Source organism: Ictalurus punctatus, chromosome 11, assembly GCF_001660625.3.
Source record: "Ictalurus punctatus breed USDA103 chromosome 11, Coco_2.0, whole genome shotgun sequence".
NCBI classification, from domain to species: Eukaryota; Metazoa; Chordata; class Actinopteri; order Siluriformes; family Ictaluridae; genus Ictalurus; species Ictalurus punctatus.
This window is the reverse complement of record NC_030426.2, coordinates 24,830,702-24,848,067: the sequence shown is the minus strand read 5'-3', so window position 1 is coordinate 24,848,067 and position 17,366 is coordinate 24,830,702. Positions and strand designations below refer to the sequence as shown.

General features: G+C 39.9%; 1 protein-coding gene across 3 annotated transcripts; it reads left to right on the top strand.

The window, feature by feature from the left end:
• The first annotated feature begins 2,352 nt into the window (after positions 1-2,352).
• Positions 2,353-16,115, top strand: ppig (peptidylprolyl isomerase G (cyclophilin G)). 3 transcript variants are annotated; one of them, XM_017479884.3, is made up of 13 exons: positions 2,353-2,588; positions 5,880-5,944; positions 6,035-6,109; positions 6,743-6,850; positions 6,993-7,037; positions 7,502-7,589; positions 8,169-8,198; positions 8,320-8,459; positions 10,260-10,446; positions 10,627-10,857; positions 11,092-11,173; positions 12,499-12,650; positions 12,996-16,115. In XM_017479884.3, exons 1-13 carry the CDS (start codon positions 2,455-2,457, stop codon positions 13,957-13,959), a joined length of 2,301 nt encoding a protein of 766 aa, XP_017335373.1. In that variant the 5' UTR covers positions 2,353-2,454; the 3' UTR covers positions 13,960-16,115. The 3 variants fall into 3 exon arrangements, with proteins under 3 accessions (XP_017335373.1, XP_017335371.2, XP_017335374.1); XM_017479882.2 differs by lacking the exon at positions 2,353-2,588 and adding an exon at positions 2,868-3,007; XM_017479885.3 differs by lacking the exon at positions 2,353-2,588 and adding an exon at positions 2,938-3,013.
• The last annotated feature ends 1,251 nt before the right edge of the window (positions 16,116-17,366 follow it).

Below are 17,366 nucleotides of genomic sequence, written 5' to 3'. Positions count from 1 at the left end.
GCTAGCTAGGTTGCGCCCAATCACAAGGAATAAATAATTAATTTAAAGGTTTTCCTAAAACGGGATAAAAACGGAGGGTTATATCTCGGAAGTATACCACGTGCTGTGATTTAAAAAAATCTCTGGAGGAAGACTGCATAAGCATTAAATCTATATATAAACGTTAAATTTATATGCCTTCCTGTTTGTTTATATATATATATATATATATATATATATATATATATATATATATATATATATATATATAAAACTTTTTTTTTAATTGAAAACTGAGCAAGTAACAAACATAGCACAGCATACAATAGTACAAAACAAAGTTTGGCATTAATTGGTAACAAGGGACCCAAAAATTATATTGTAATATTTTAAACATGTTTATGACTTTTTGTTTCTTTTTAACAATTTCAGAGAAGATATAAAACAATCAAATTCCACTATATACATAAACATACATAAACATACTTTTGTTTATGTATATAAAATGTTGCCATTAGTATAAATAAATTCACAATGTATTCAAGACCTTTGCTAACGTTGTTTTCATAATACACAATGATATCCTTTAATGTAAAATAGTATTTAATCTTTACTGAATTAAAGGTAAATTCTGCCAATTCTCTCCATGGATAATTTTACATTGAAAAAACAAATGCGTCACCAACTCTTTCTCATTTTACAAAAAGAGCATAAATCATCAATATCAGCGTATTAGTTTATGTTTTATTGATACATAGTGTTGGAGTGATGACTTCATTTGTACGCCAAAACCCGGAAACGAGTTAGCATTTTAGCACTTCCGGTTCCATCATCCTGAAGTCAATGTGTTTTATTGAATGGGATTTTGGTTAAACGCCTGAAATAAGGTCTGTGGTGAACACAAGCTCAAAATATTTTCACGTTTTATTCTACGACATAAATTGCACTAGTAATACCCCACTCATGATTTTTAAAAGCTTTTACACGTATTCAAAAAGGCGGTTGCTAAAGTATTGCTAAACGGCACTAAAGACGTTGTCGCGGACATTAAACGTCATCACGACGAACAGGAAAAAACTTTGCAGATAAACTAGTACAGGTATGCTGTGCACAAATCCCCAAAAAATCTGGATGAAGATTCATTCACAGAGTAAATCCGTATTATGGAAAAATAATTTTTTAAATCAAGTTTGGAAAAGTTGTCGGAAGCTTGTGATGGTGACGTAGAGGTCGAGCGACCGTGGTGTAATTCATTTATAGCACACGGTTAACTGTTTATTTCTGGCGATTGTATTTAGGCTTCAAACTTCATAAAATTTGTGTTCATTTGTTAAAAAAAAATTCTTGGTGGGCAAAACGTGTTAGGATTGTAAACTATTGTCGATCACAATGGTGTTTTTTTTTTTTGTTTGTTTGTTTTGCGCCATAATCCAAAAGCCTATGGGAAAATCCTACTGGGATTTTGTCGAAGGAATCAGTGTCATGTTAATTTCCGGGTTCCGGTACAAAATGACGTCATCCTTCACGGCGCCTTCTTTTTTTTTGTAAAAATTTGTTTGTTTGTTTATTTACTTATATTATTAATGAAATAACACTAGGGGAATACAAAGTCATACAAAAACACTTGAATCTATAAAACAGTAAAATCAAAATTATGCATCTCATATCAAAAATCAACCGTACATCTAATACATCAAGCATCAACAGCCGAGATCTCTTAACAGCTTTACGATTGTTTTGTACTGACATTAGAGAGTCATACAAAAAATCTTCAAGTCCGTGGAAAATAGTCTACCAATTGGTACAGTTAACATATACTTTGCTTTATGTATATATTTCCCAGATAAAATAAGAATTTTAATTATATTGTTCATTTCCAATAAACCAGTATCACACTCCATAAACAAAACCGTTATATCAGTTATAGTGACAAACTTGTAAAACAACTAAAAAAAATTAAACAAATTGGGGACCAGAATAATTTGGTATGACAACACCTGAGAAATAAATGTAAGATTGTGCCTGATTCCTCTTTATAAAAACAGCATAACTGCGAAAACCCTACTAATAAAATCATTAAATGGATAATATGTATTATTATCCCTTATAAGATCTATAAGTGAGTTTCTTTGATTTTATTTGGAATTACATATTTATTTATACCTGACCACAGATTCTGGGAAAAGAAAAAAAAAAAAAAAAAAAAAAGGAAAGATAATCCTGTTTCCACTTCACCACTGCTTTAGGTGAATTCCGGTTGATTTGATCACAGGAAACCAAGAAATATTATATATTACATATAAAAAATATATATATATACACAGCAGCGACTACTAATGGGAGTGAAGACAATTGAGCATGTGATCCATAGCCTCTCGTGCTCGCTAGCAGAAGGAGCGAGGATCTGAGGCTGAGGCGCGCGGCTCCAGCACGCGGGAACGAGCAGCGCCAAACCGGACACTTCACCCAGGAAACATGGAGGCCGCGGCCGAGGAGATGCGGCCCGGTTCCCGGATTCCGATCACCACCGAACAGATAGTGAATGACACACTGGTGGTGACGCACCGAGACAGGAGCTACACCGGGATTTTACTTGATATCAACAAAAAGTGAGCGTGTCTCATTATTATTATTATTATTATTATTATTATTATTGCTTTAACTGCGCTAACGCCATAAGCTAATCAAATCGGCGCATGCGCTTTCATATACACTGCTGGATTTTGTATATAAACGCTCTCCCTCCAGAATGTTTCATTTTAGCGGCAAGAAAACTAATTTGTTGTCAAAAAGTGGAATGCCATTTGCGCCACCCACTGATAATCGTTACTATGACAACCAGAAGTAGGAACGCCTACTGTCGGACTTCATCATTGTACAGCGACTGCACGCCAGTGCGCGGAGGTTCTTACCCACAATGCACCGCGGTCCTAGAGGGCGCCATCTTTGTAACACCGTGTTGGAAGCAGAAGCTTATAACTCGCCTGCCATTTGTGTTTGGTTTTTATGTTTGGAAGCGTTTTAGCATGTAAGTGTGAGTTTCCCCCGCTAGTTATTATTATTATTATTATTATTATTATTATTATTATTATTTTGTCGTTAGATAGTAAATAACGCGCGCAGTGTTTCTGATGTGTTTTCAATCGCTCGCTCATCCGCGCGCGCACAGCCCTGATTCAGGAACTTGTAGCTAATCTATGGCGTTTTAGGCGCGTGTGGTGTTTCCCCCACACCTGTATTCCGGAGTGGGAGGAATAATGATTTGTCCGAATACGGGTGGGGAAAAATATCGCATGCTAGCCAGGTTGTTAGCTAGGTCAGCGATTAAAGCGTTAAAATGTCTGACCTGTTACTTAATTGTTAATAATGAAAGTTGGTAAGAGAGTCTAAACTTTGACGTGTGAAATCTTTTACGTGAACTGTTAGAGGAATCTTGGAATATGTGAGGAATTATATAGACGATGTTAGCTAGTTATGCTAACTAATGCGTTTGAATAAACTAGCTGCTTAGCAGGCTAATGCAGTGCAGTAGCTTATTATTAAAGAGTTCTGGTATTAAGTTAGTTTTATTGTATGTTGCAATGAAGTATTACATAAAAGCGAATTTCCACACAGAAGAAAAGCGAAAAACGAATGCATGCTGTATTTAACCCTAACTTTATTGTTGTTAGGATCAGTATGACGAGATGATGATGATGATGATGATGATTATTATTATTATTATTATTATCTCACAATGTGCACTTTTATGTCGAAAACCCCATTGTCTCAGGATATTGACACCTATGATTTATTGTCAAAGTCTGATTCATTATCTCAGAATGTTTTGTGTATGCCAAAATACTTATTTATCATGTAGAAATATTCTTCCAAATGCCAAATATATATATATATTTTTTACATTATTATGTAACATTTATCATAATTTGGTTAACAGGAGTTAGCCCCTGACCTTTGATCCCATCTTCAGACTGAAGAGCATTTTAAAATGTCAGAGTTTTGTCTTATTTGCTTTAAGTGAAGTGGGGGGGCTGCTGATGAGGAAACCTGTTTTGCGGACGCTCCACAGCGTTAAATCTGACAAAATAATTAACAATTATAACGCGTTGTTCCTTAAGGCGAGACACTACACGGCAAAAAAAAAAAAAAGCATTTCTGTGCACGCTGGTCAATTTTCAGATTTTGGTATCTTTTGCTTCTATAACACGTCTAATTTAACACTGTTACCATAAAAATGACAAAAGTTCACATTAAAACGTTTTTATTTGTAGGCGTTTGGCGTTGAGCTGTCAATTTCGCCTAACTTTGTCATAAGTTTGCGTTAAGCCTCTGGTATACGTCGTTTTTTAAAAAATGTGTGCGCACAGTCGTATAGTCCCGTAGCCTTTCAAAGTATACTCCGTTTGACATGTAGACATACACAGGAGGTCGACGCATGTGCATTACAACAACTTGCACTACCCCTCCTGGCATACAGAGCAGTAAAGACAGTGATTGGGCAATCTCTCGCCACGATTAGCACACGTATACAAGTCCTTATACACTTTAAGGCTAGAATTATACAAATGCTGGTACTTTCTAACCTGCACTCGTTTCCATCTCTTCTGATTTTTCTTCAACTATCTTGAGAATCACCGGTCCTGGGCCACTGCTGCCAACTTGTGCAACAACTAAATAATGCAAAAGAATTAAATGCTCATGTGCGACCTGTGCGGTTAGAAAAATTGGGCGGCACGTGTACAGTACGCACGTACTCTGCCGATGAAATTTGCGTCACGCATACTGTACGCCGTTCCTAGCGAACGTGTAATAAGTGAAGCACCAGTGTTACGGGTGTTGCACGGTGTTCGGTCGCACACTGATTACATCACTTGCCCACCGCGGCACCACCCACACTGTCGTTTCGCTTTTTTTTTTAATAGTAATAAAAATCTTTCGTTCAGTTAAAGAACAGACGCTACAATTAAAAACTGAACACGTCTGCTCAATTCAGTTTGACCCGGATGACTCGGAGTTGCAGTCGGATCAGCAGGAGTCAGATTTCGTTCGTCACGTGACGAGGGTGGAGCGAGCTGACTGACATCCCACCGTTCATGCAATCGCTGCTAATTTGAAAGTGAAATCCGCACGGCCGTTCATAAGCGGTTTAAAAGTGGGAAAATTTCCTCAGCGTCACGTCCCTGGTTGGCATTTCTCAACCAGATATATCGCAGTGAAACAGCGAGATCATTGGAAAGTCTATTCCCCTCTAGCGTCATGATAGCTGGTCTAAATACGGTCATTTCCTTTCTAGAGCTCGCCAGTATTGAGAAACTACAACCTGATCTAAAGCAGGAGACAGAATTTCATCAGCTGAGGAAGGTTAAAGTTCATTTCTGGCGAGTCTGAAGGTCGTTACCGAAGGATCTGTTCACGCCATGTTTATTGCTTAATTTACACCCCATTTTGCATGAAAAAACATGGCGATAATCAAGTTTTATTATGAGTTTTAAGAGTTTATAAATGAAGGAAAAGATCGTATGTATGTAATTTTATTGGTGAATTTCATATCATCTTCACTTGCTCTCCTGCCGCGTCTCGCCTTAATAAATAAAAATTGTAACGTTGGCAAATTGCTGTGGTATAAGCGTAATAAAACACTTCAAGACTCGCTGTTATGGGAAAGGAATCAAGTTCAGGGTGAAGAGTTTTCCTGTAAGAGCATGTCCCGAAGTGTTTTATTAGTCTTTATGTGGTGATTTTTCAGATGAGAGATCAGAATAAAAGTGCTGTTTACATCCACTGCTCGCTTAAAGGTAAACAGTTACAGGGTTGAGAAGGAAATATATGCAAGACTGATTTAATATTCATGAATGTATTTTTTTTTTTTTATTATCTCTCTCTCTCTTTCTCTGTGCCAGAACGATGGGGGTGAAGGTGCCACGTCCGCGCTGCTTCTTCGACATCGGCATCGGAAATACACTCGGTGAGAACTCCGCCCTAACGAGCGTAACGCTCTAACAAGTTTCTGTGATCGATTTATCCTTTAGCTCACTAACCCGCGTTGTGTTTTCAGTCGGCCGCGTGGTGTTTGAGCTTTTCTCCGACGCGTGTCCCAAGACGTGCGAAAACTTCCGCTGTCTCTGCACAGGTCGGTATGACGAGTGTTAACGATGATGTGTAATGATATGATGTAATCGATCACTATATAAATATCTCGCAGTACCCTTTTTTTTAATCTTATCTGGTTATCTTCTTACAATTAAAAAAATGTATATTTTTTTTTAATATTTTTTTTTTTATAATTACCGAGAGATTAGACGCAGCTGATTTGGATAAAACAAAATCGCACCGTTTTTAAAATGTAAAATTTGACACATTTTTAAAACCCTTTTAGTTTTAAGTAATACAGTTTTCTAGACAGGAAATTAAAGTACCCATTAAAGATCTTTTAATTTTTAAAAAATTTTATATTTTTTTAATATAAATGTTTTGATGGAGTTTTCTTTGCACTCCTGTATATCGTGATGCATATTGTGCATTGTAGAATTGTCTGTAAGAATTGTGAATATATTTTTCTCCCATATATATATAAATAAAGAAGTAAATGTGACACTTTTTTTCACTTTTTATATATATATATATATATATATATATATATATATATATATATATATATATATATATATATATATATATATATATATACATATAAAAATAAAGAAGTAAATGTGACACTTTTTTTCACTTTTTTTTTTTTTTTTTTTTTTTTTTTTTTTTAAAGGTGAGAAGGGGATTGGGAAGACGACGCAGAAGCCTTTGCACTATAAGGGCTGTCTGATCCACAGGATAGTGAAGGATTTCATGATCCAAGGAGGAGACTTTAGTGAAGGTGTGGCGTTTTAAATATTGTAATATTACACACGGTTCGCTGTTGTCTCTGCACTTTAGTTCACATGTGCTCATAAATCCTGGTCTCGTTGCCGTAAGTTACACGTGCACTTTTTTTTGTTTTGTTCTGTTCTGTTCTTTAGGGAATGGCAGAGGTGGTGAATCCATATATGGAGGATTCTTTGAAGGTATTTCTTTTCTCTCATGTATATCTTTTCCATTAGGCTGATTGTCTCATTATTCTTATAGCCAATAAATCTTAACAGTATAACTGGACCGGTGGTTTAATCTATACCACAGCGTTGTCGAATACTCGGTTCTGATTGGTCATTTTCTATAACGTCGGCTGTAAGAATAGTGCAGCTGGACATCACGGGTTTAAAGGGGTGAAACACCTGAGGATGTGCTGATGATCAGCTTCACGGTGGTCTCAGCTTCATCACCCTGTCGCTGATGTATGTTCCTGGAACATCACATCCTCGGGTTTTTAAATATTTTATTATTATTCCTTATAAGGCAGAAAGCCGGTCGATCTCACTAAAGCATTAAAGTTGATCTTTACACTTCTCCGTTGTAGTTTACAGTATTTATAGTTGTTTTATTGACTTCTTTGAATTCGTGGTAATTCAGAGATGACCTCTGTGTCTTACAGACGAGAGCTTCTCCATGAAACATAACAAGGAGTTCCTGCTGTCAATGGCGAACCGAGGCAAAGACACCAACGGCTCACAGTTCTTCATGTGAGTCAGGAGACCGTCAGTGGGCCATCGATCCGAGAGTCAATGCTTCATCGCGTGTTGTTTAAAAATGCTCCAGGTTGCATCGATATTACAGGTGCATTTCCACCGAGGTTCACGGCGAGCGCAGCGTATACTGTATATACTTTATATAATGTATACCGGCACAAATACAGAGCGAACCAAGCGCTATTTTGATTGATTTATTTCTTTATTTATATCACAACATAATTCCCATAGTTCCATCTGTGTTACTCCAGAGTTTTAATGACTGTGTTGTTCGTCTAAAATGTGGAAGAATCAAAATAATGAATGAGTGTGTCTAAACTTTCGACTGGTAGTGTATATAATAAGAAATAAAACAAGCCCTGATTCCTCAGGTGGAAATGCATCTTTTTTTTTTTTTTTTTTTCCGGTTAATACGGAGGGACTGTTTTCCAGCTACTGGCGTGTCCGAGGTTTAATTGTGAATTACCAATGATCATGTGATGATTGAACAGGAGATGTGCATTAATCATTGTTTTTGTGTTTATTAGATTTGTATTTACATTCTGCCTCACTGTTTTGTGTCCCTGACCATAGAACTACAAAACCTACACCTCATCTGGATGGGTAAGGATGTGTGTGTGTGAGATAGTGAGAGATTTATATAGCAGTGTAGAGATGTCTGTAAATACTCTAATCCTAACCCTGAGTACAACATGCTAATTTGATCTCGTCTCTCTGCGTGCAGAATTCATGTGGTGTTTGGTCAGGTGATCTCGGGCCAGGAGGTGATCCGGACCATCGAGAGTCAGAAGACGGACACCAACAGCCGACCGTATGCGGAGGTCAAGGTGCTCAACTGCGGAGAGCTCATCCCCAAATCCAAAGGTTCCTGACTAAGTTTTCATGAGTTACGACCTTTTAATTAAATGTAGAATCATTGGAAGCCCCGCCCCATTTACCCTCATCTCGCATTAGTGATGTATTTTCCCCCAGTGCTTTCGTCTCGACTTGTTTCCATCTTGAGAATTGTGGAAGATTTATGTGAATTAAAATCCGGAAACGTTCGGCCAAAAATGGCGACAGAAGACACTAAAATGGTTTCCATCTACGCTTTGTTATTAATTTGGAGAAAGTAAGTGCGCATGTAAACTTTTCTGGTGTCTACTGTATATCTAAACCTATTCCCTCAAGTTCCTGGCGGTTCCTGTAAAAACCCTGTATACAGTACTGTGCAAAAGTTTGACAAACTTTTAGTATTTTTTTTAGTACAAACTTTGTTATAGAATTTATTTATTTATTTATTTTACTTTTATCACTTGTGCATTATCGAGGCAGTACAAAAATATTTTAGATTCAAAGCATTAGTTTTTCAGTAAAGAAAGCAGCGTAGTAAGTGGTATGAGACTAGAACGGCGACAACTAATCGATAATAATCGTTTATGGAAATCGTTGTTGAGGAATCTCATTATGGATTCGTCGGTCTGAGCGCAGCACGGGGGAGATTTACTCATTAGGTTACTTCTGTCCCGAAAACACGCTTCGGAGAATAAATACTAAATCTGTGCCCCAAATGACGTACTGTACACTTACACTATGCACTACGTATTCTACCGTCTAGTGTGTGAATATTAGAAAGGTAATATCTTCTCAAATAGGTTTTTTTTTAATAACCGGAAGTACAAGCCGCTTCCTAGTCGACGGCGCATGACGTCATACACACGTAGCGTGACTCTGCTTGCTTCAGTTTACTGTTTGTCATCATTACCTTTTATTATATTTATTATTTTTATTTTATTATTGACTATTATATTATATAATAGTCAATACTATTATATAATATAAACTAATATATTGGATGCACAAAAAGCCAGAATTAAACTACAGTCCTTTATGAATTATATGAATAATATTCTCGTGTGTGTGTGTTGGTTTCTTTTCAGTCTTATATAATTGGACAAACAGTTGTGTAAAGTTTTAGTGTGAAGTTTATTTTAAATAAACGAAGAGAATGGTACGGAAAGTCGTCCCCCCCCCCCCCCCCCCAAAAAAAAATAAAGTAATTGGCCAACTAATTGATTATGAAAATAATTTAGTTGCAGCCCTATAAGAGAGATTTTTCAGACAAAAAAAAACACAATGAATCCTGCTGGATTTCGCTGCATAAATAAGAAGTGAGTGCAACAGTCAAAGTCTCCAGAAGAACCGTGTCTGGTTCTGCAAGATGCTCACTAGTTTTAGTGCTCACTACATTTCCTTATAAAACTGTATTATTATTATTATTATATATTTTTAAAGCAAAAGGTCACCACACCAAATATCGACTTTTTCATTTATTTCTCTTTATCGCTCTTTATAGACTTTTGCACAGTACTGTACATGCACTCCAATTTCTACTTTAGGTGATTTATCAAAGACCATCGAAAATGCTGCGTTTCTAGAACCCCCACCCCCTTCCTCAATCAGAATAGAGAATTCAAGAAGCATCAATTACGTTTACAACGCTGCTGAGACCGGGATTATCCGCAGCAGAATTAATACCAGTAGCCACAGCTAGAAGTTGTCCTCACAGGCAATTTACAAGATTGCTGTATCTCGTCATTAGATTAAACCCGTGTTGAACTGTCAGTAGTTTCAGGTATTATCCCTGCGCGTGTATAAAATTCTGTTGGTCTTTGGTTGTGCTAGCCAAGAAGGAGAAAAAGAAGAAGCAGCAGTCGTCCAGCGAGAGCAGCGACGACTCCTCGTCCTCCTCGGACTCTTCTGAGGAATCCGAGGCGTCTGACAAGGAGGACAAGAAGCACAAGAAGAAACATAAGAAGGAGCAGAAGAAGAAGAAGAAGGAGCAGAAACATAAGAAGAAAAAAGAGAAGGGGTCCGTATGCGACGTTTATTTATTCTCCTTTGGAGGAGTTATTAATGTATTTATTTATTGATTAAGCACGTCACACACAGATTGAGTCAGCTTTAACGATTACAAAGATCCTCAGTGTTGTTCAGCCACAGGAGTCATTCACTGAAGTTGTATTTTAACTGCTACTTCATCTGTCTTTAGGTCCAATGATGAGGAAGAAGCCAAGGAGACGGAGCCTCAGCAGCCCGTTTCGTCGATCCGTCCAGAGGAAGTCCCGCCCGTCCCGGAGAACCGCTTCCTGATGAGACGCAGTCCACAGCCTCAGCCTAAAGAGGAGCAGGGGAAGGACAAACAGAAGGAGAATTCTGGGAAAGAGCGGCAAAGGGAACGGGAGAGGGACAGAGAACGAGACCGAGAGAGAGACAGGGAGAGGTGTGTTACAAAAATATAAATAATTTAAAAAAAAAAAAATTATTTAGTTGGTGACTTTCTCTTTTTTTAGACCTAGAATCATGTATGAGAATTTTGTATGTATGTATCACTTGGTATGAGATGTCTGTCGGGCCTCTGTCTTTCTCCGAGTCTTTCTCGGTGGCAGTGTGTGATGCCGCGGTCTCAGCTCTAGCTCTTGGTGCTGTTGTTTAAATAACAGACGCTGTGTTTCAGACCCACGATGAACTCACGACCAAATCGCACGCGTCTGGTGATGACCCGATCCGGCCGGAGAATTAAAGGAAGAGGACCCAGGGTGAGAATCTGTTTGTGTGCGCGTGCGTGTGTGTTGAGTCTGTAACGAACAGCCTGGGGATGTGTGAATTTCATTATTTTATTACTATGGTGGAAAACCTAATCTACCATTTATGAAATGAGTTCTAAGGGTGGAAAGTTTAGAAACAAAAACAAATCCTTGTATACAATTATTTATACCACAACGCTGTTGAATTCTCGATTCTGATTGGCTGGCAGTTGTTCTGAGCTGTGCTATTATTATTATTATTATTATTAATTTTATTATTTTTTTTAGTTTGTGCGCAGCAAATGTAGTTCCATTTCAGGCCTTGACCGCATTACAGTTCCAGATCACTTCGCCAAGTTAACTGAAATAACGAAAAAGTTTGACTACTGTCTACCACAGCACACACATCGCTGATAACATACAAAAAACTTTACCGGGAACGTGTAAGGAATAATTGACTTATTAGGAAAAAGAACGCACACCCGAGGCGGTAATGTGGCCACGAGGTGAAGCGGTGGCTTGAGCCATTGATATGCAGTTATTGCAGAGAGAGAGTGCATGTGGGATAAGACAGTGAGCAAGTATCAATATTTATTTATTTATTCGTTGTATTTTTTGCAGTAATAAAAAAAAACAAAAACCCACCATATGGACAAGTAGGCTTAGTGTGACTTATTTATTTATTTGTTCTATTTTTATATTATCGGCATGAGACGGGACAAACAGTTCTCTCTCTAATAACTGCACATCAGTGGCTCGAGCCTCTGTTACTAGATCTAAAATGATGTTTTGGAATTAAAATCGAGGCTTGAGACGAGATGCGTAATAAATTAGTTCCACTCCCACGAGCGTTTTAAGGACAAAAAACCTGAGAATCTTGAAATAAAGCATCTGAACAATGTCTCGAGGTTTGGGAATGTGGTATAAGCGGAGTAATTGACTCCAGTACGTTGAATTATTACTTCATTATGTGTGATTTACTTGATGTTCACACTGGAGTTCGATTAAATATGGACAATATTGCCGTTTTTTGGTCACAACTGATGGCTGAGAGACTTTGAGCGTTCCCAACCGAGTAAAAACAAAGCACTGAATTAAAAAACCTCATGAGTGACTCTAAAGAAATTTCTAGTATGTTGAATCAAATGTTTCTTTGCCAATATTCCAACTTGTCTATTGTTGGGACCAAGTACGAAAGCAGTGTAACGTGTTTATAGTTAGATGTTTTGAATAAGTGAAACTTTGATTGTTGCTTTTATAAGTGGACTGTTTTGTACTTTATGCCCGAACTAATTCAGTCCATCTCCCTCCCTTTCCTTTCATCCTTCCCCGTATAGCGCTATCGGACTCCGTCGCGCTCTCGCTCTCGTTCCTGGGATCGTTTCCGGCGCAGCGAGACTCCTCCACACTGGAGACTGGAGATGCAGAGGACCCAGAAGGCCAAACCTAATACACATACCACACAGGAGCGCTGGATCAAAGGAGACAAGTACGACCGGGTTCTAAACACACTATGGCTTATAAACAGATGTGTTTAACTGATAATAAAATGATTTTAAAATGATCAGGCTGTTTGAAACGTTCCGAAAGCCCGTGATGGGCACGAGCAATCGCAAGTCACTCCTTTACTAATGCATTGCATGTGATATCATGTGACTTCAGCGTGGATTGTATTGGCTTTAGTGCATCATCTCATGCCTAGCTCTTGCCCAGTACGATGATCTCGACCATCAGTTGCTATCATCTTTTGACGATGAGATTTCAGCGCAGTCTGGAAAAAAATGGCATCCTTTATTATTAACTATAATAATTAACGTGTGTTTGTCTCTTCCAGAGGGGATGCGTCTCAGGAGAAGACTGAAACCACAGAGCAGCCGGAGAAAGAGAAAGCTGACCCCGAGCAGCCGCGAGAGAGGAAGGACTCTGAGCGAGAGAAGAAAGGCACCAAGAGGAACAAGTCAAGCAGCCCAGATAAAGGACGAGAGAAGAGCGGAAGACAGCGCTCCAAGAGCCAGGAGAGGGACAAGCGGAAAAAATCAGACGGAGAAGCGGAAAAGAGAAAGGGGCGCAGTCGCAGCAAGAGCAAGGAGAAGAAAGGAGAGGAGGATCAGAAACGCAGCAGAACAGATGACAAAAGCGGCCAATCGAGCAGCAAGGACAGGAAAGACAAAGACGCAAGAAAGGACGGAGAGGACGGCAAGAGCAAGGAGCGACCTAAGCAGTCCGAGAGAGACGCGAGGGACAAGAGGGATGACTCCAAGAAGACAAAGAACGGAGAGACTCGGCGTGAAGGATCACGAAGCCGCGAAAGAGAGCGCGACGTCAGGAGGCGGTCCAGGTCCCGGTCCAGGTCCCGTTCCAGATCAAGAGGCCGTGGCAAGCGAGACAGGTCACGCAATAGGGGACAGTTCAAGCGACGAAGCAGCAGCCGGGACAGGAAGTCGCGTCGATCGAAAAGCAGGGATCAAAGAGACCGTGGCCGAGAGCACGGGCGAGACCGCGAGGACGGGGAGAGGAAGAAGAGCGACGCTAAATCCGACGACTCGAAGGGCAAAGAGAGCCGAGCGAGAGACCAGAGCTCTAAAGAGTGGTCCAGTCAAAAACGCCGGAGCAGAGAGAGAAGCGCCAAACGGAGACGTGCGAAAAGCAGCAGCTCGGACAGCGACGCGGACAAGCGCAGAAAACAAGGGAAGAGCGAGAGCCCCAAACCCAGAGAGCGAGCGAAAGACAAATCACGCAGCCCCAAGAAGGATCACAAGAATGAGAAAAAGGACTCGAGCGACAGTGACAGTGACTGATTCTCCCATGACCTCCACATCCTCCGAACACCTCATCCAGTCTTGAGAACTACTGACACACCGATCCCACGTGTCACCTTCCAACACCATCACGAGGTCCGAGCTCAGAGCGCCGGCTGATATCACACTCATCCAAGACGGACTTTATTCTTTTTCTTTTCTTTTTAAAACTCGACCGTTTGGAAAACTTGGGTTTCTCTTCATCCCAAATGTAGCTTCGCAAAGATATGTTTGATTTTTCTGGCGTTTGCTTCTGTGTAGCTAGCAAGTTTATTAATTAGCTAGCAAGTAAAAACTTCAGTCCCATGCTTTGGCTGCCTGGAAACCGAACCGAATCAGCTTTAAAAAAAAAAAAAAAAAAAAAGAGGTGGGTAACCAAAAACAAACACACAAAAGCAGAGAGCTATTCAGCTAGTTAACTAATACAGACACGAACGTGTGTAAATTCTCCCAAAGAGGCCAACGGCATCATCCTTCTCCAACAAAATGTCCGAGGTAGCACAGCGTGTTTGCGTCTTCGGTTAAGAATCTACTAGGCCGTTGGCCGACGTCTCGACTTTTAGCCGCGGTGTTCTGTCCTCGCGTCACAAGTAAAAAAAAAACCACACACACAGGGTTTGTGAAAAGCCCGGACCCAACGAGAGTAATATGTAACATATACTTTAATTTTGTATTTATGATAAACATCCTATGCTGTATACGTTCACCCTTACACTCTATGCATTTTCTCAGCAGCTGTATCATATTCTTGCGGATTTTGCTCAGCATAATTGGACTAACATATTTGCTCAGGATATTCCTGTCGGTTCCGGACTTTTCGAACTCCCTGTGTATTCGCTGTGATGTGATAAAGGATGCTAGCCAGAGTCTATTTATTTTTCCTAGATGTCTTTAATCATGAGGCGACCGACTTGTACTGCTGTAGTAGCAGGAGAGTTAAATTGAACGACGGCTTTACGCTGCACCTTTTCTCCTTTTCGTTTCGTCAGCGTTTACGCATACCTACACGTCGATGTCACTCGTGCATGCAAATTAACCCAACCGGCGTAGTCCAGCAGGTGTGGGATTCAGGAGAAGTCGTACCCACTCTAGTTACAACAGCGAGGTCTGTCACAACACCGTGAATTACATCGGGGTTGGTTTTTTTTTTCTTTCTCCACCCCTCCCCCTGGTTGTTGTGAGAGAGAGAAGAAAAGAAGCACTGCCAACTGCGTACCTACTGAGCCTACGTGTCCCCTGGACAACTGTGAATAAAAACCCAAACAGCCAGGACACCCATACATCTTCCTACTGATTAATTCGCCTCTTATTTTATATAACTCCGCTTAATACGTTGATAGAGATGCTCTGTCCCTGCTATTTTACACAGTTGTTTGTTTTAGAATGAAGTTAGTCGGCTTGACGATGCCGTTTCATTGACGCACATGTAGATATGAGGGTGTATTCATGCAAAAGACTGGAATTGCATGTTAGTTACGTAGCTCCAGAAAATAAAGAAGCAAACATCAGACCCAAACACATCCTGGTTGATTCGACTACATTTGGGACTTTTTGCGTTTTAAGAACGGTAGCTGTATCGATAAATCTATCTCTGCTTTGGATTTAAACCGTTCTCTCCGAAGAGCCGATCTCGTCTCGAATGAAACAGGACTTCATTGTCATTTCAACGAGTGGGCTGAATTCGATGTCTGATCTCGGTCTTCAAAAATAAACCAGTCGTGATTTTGTACCAGACATGACGACGCTCAGCCACGTCGGCCTTTCGCAGGCAAGACCGGACGTCCCTGGATTAGCCTTTTTAAACGATTAGCGACGTGCGTGAAGAACCAAGAGGCCGTGATTCAGAGGCCGGTGGTTCCTGAAGTAAACCGGTGGTTGTCTGTCTGTTGTTTTCTCTTCTTTCCTCCACGCTGTTTGCAGGAGCTGTATTTCAAGCTGGATTTAATTTTAGCTAGTGTAAAATGATGGATGGATTGATGATTGTGCTTTTCCTTAAGTCCTTCATGAGCTATGTCGCTGTTCTGCTCGGTGTTCAGTGTGAGAGACAGGATGGGAATTTCGATTTTTGGAGTTTTATATGGGGTTTTATGTTTGTAATAACGTCCACATGCGAGTGTCGGTCCTGTTTGGAAAATTAAACCCGATTCTGAAAATAATTTAAGTCGTGTGTCCTTTTTTTTGTGTGTTTTTATATTATTTTTTAAATTATAAGTGGTATTCTTGAATATTATTTATTTTTTTTATTTTAAGTGATATTTATATTTGTGAAAGCGTGATGATTCATCCATAGTATTCTGATCTAATGAAGCCCAAAGGGGAGGGGGGTGGGGGGATTATCAGATCTCTGTGACTTTAACCGTAGCACTGGTGCTTTCTCCTAGCAACAGTCTCTAGAATTTGCATGTGGTATAAAAAAACATCCCGTTAGTGGAGGGTCTGCAGACTGAAACACCTTGTTGATGGAGATCAGCGGAGAATGATCAGACTGGGTTGAGCTGACAGGAAGTCTATAGTAACTCCAATAATAACTCTCTACATTTACTGCGTTTGGCAGATGCTCTTCTCCAGATCTCATTTATACAACTGAGCAGTTGAGGGTTAAGGGCCTTGCCTTTAACCACTGAGCCACTGCTGCACCAAACACTCTATTGTAGTGTTATGATCCAGAGCAACTTACATTTATCTCATTAATACAATGGGGCAGTTGAGGGTTAAAGGAGTAGCAGTGATGGGATTTGAACTCATGACCATCTGATCAGTAGTCCAACAGCTTAACCACTGAGCTACTACTGACCTTCCCGCTCCACAAAGGGACAAACCGTGGTGAGGAGAAAAGCATCTCAGAACATACATCTGAACTCTTGAGGTGGATGAGCTACAACAGCAGAAGACCTCATCAGTTCCACTCCTGTCAGCCAAGACGAGGAATCTGGGGTTGTCATGCGCACAGACCGTTGAAATGAAAAGTCTGGAAATGTTGTTGTTTTTCCCATCATTCAGTGTACACTCTAGAGATTGCTGTCTGGTTAAATCTCAGGAGATCAGCAGGTTCTAAAAAACTCGAACCAGCTCATCTTGCACCAACCACCATGCCCAGGTTAAGGTCACAGAGATCACACTTTTTCCCCATTCTGGTGTTTTGATATGAACAGTAACTCAAGCTCTTGACCAGAAGGATTTTCTGCATTGCACTGCTGCAGCATGATTGGTTGATTGGATAAATAACTGCATAAATGAGCAAGTGTACAGGTGTTCCTAATAAAGTGGATGGTGAGTGTACAATATACAGTGTACTGTACATTTATCTTCAGTAACCTCTTTATCCTGGTCAGGGTTGCGATGGATCCCAATCCAGGGAACACTACAATATACACCGATCAGCCATAACATTAAAACCATGGACAGGT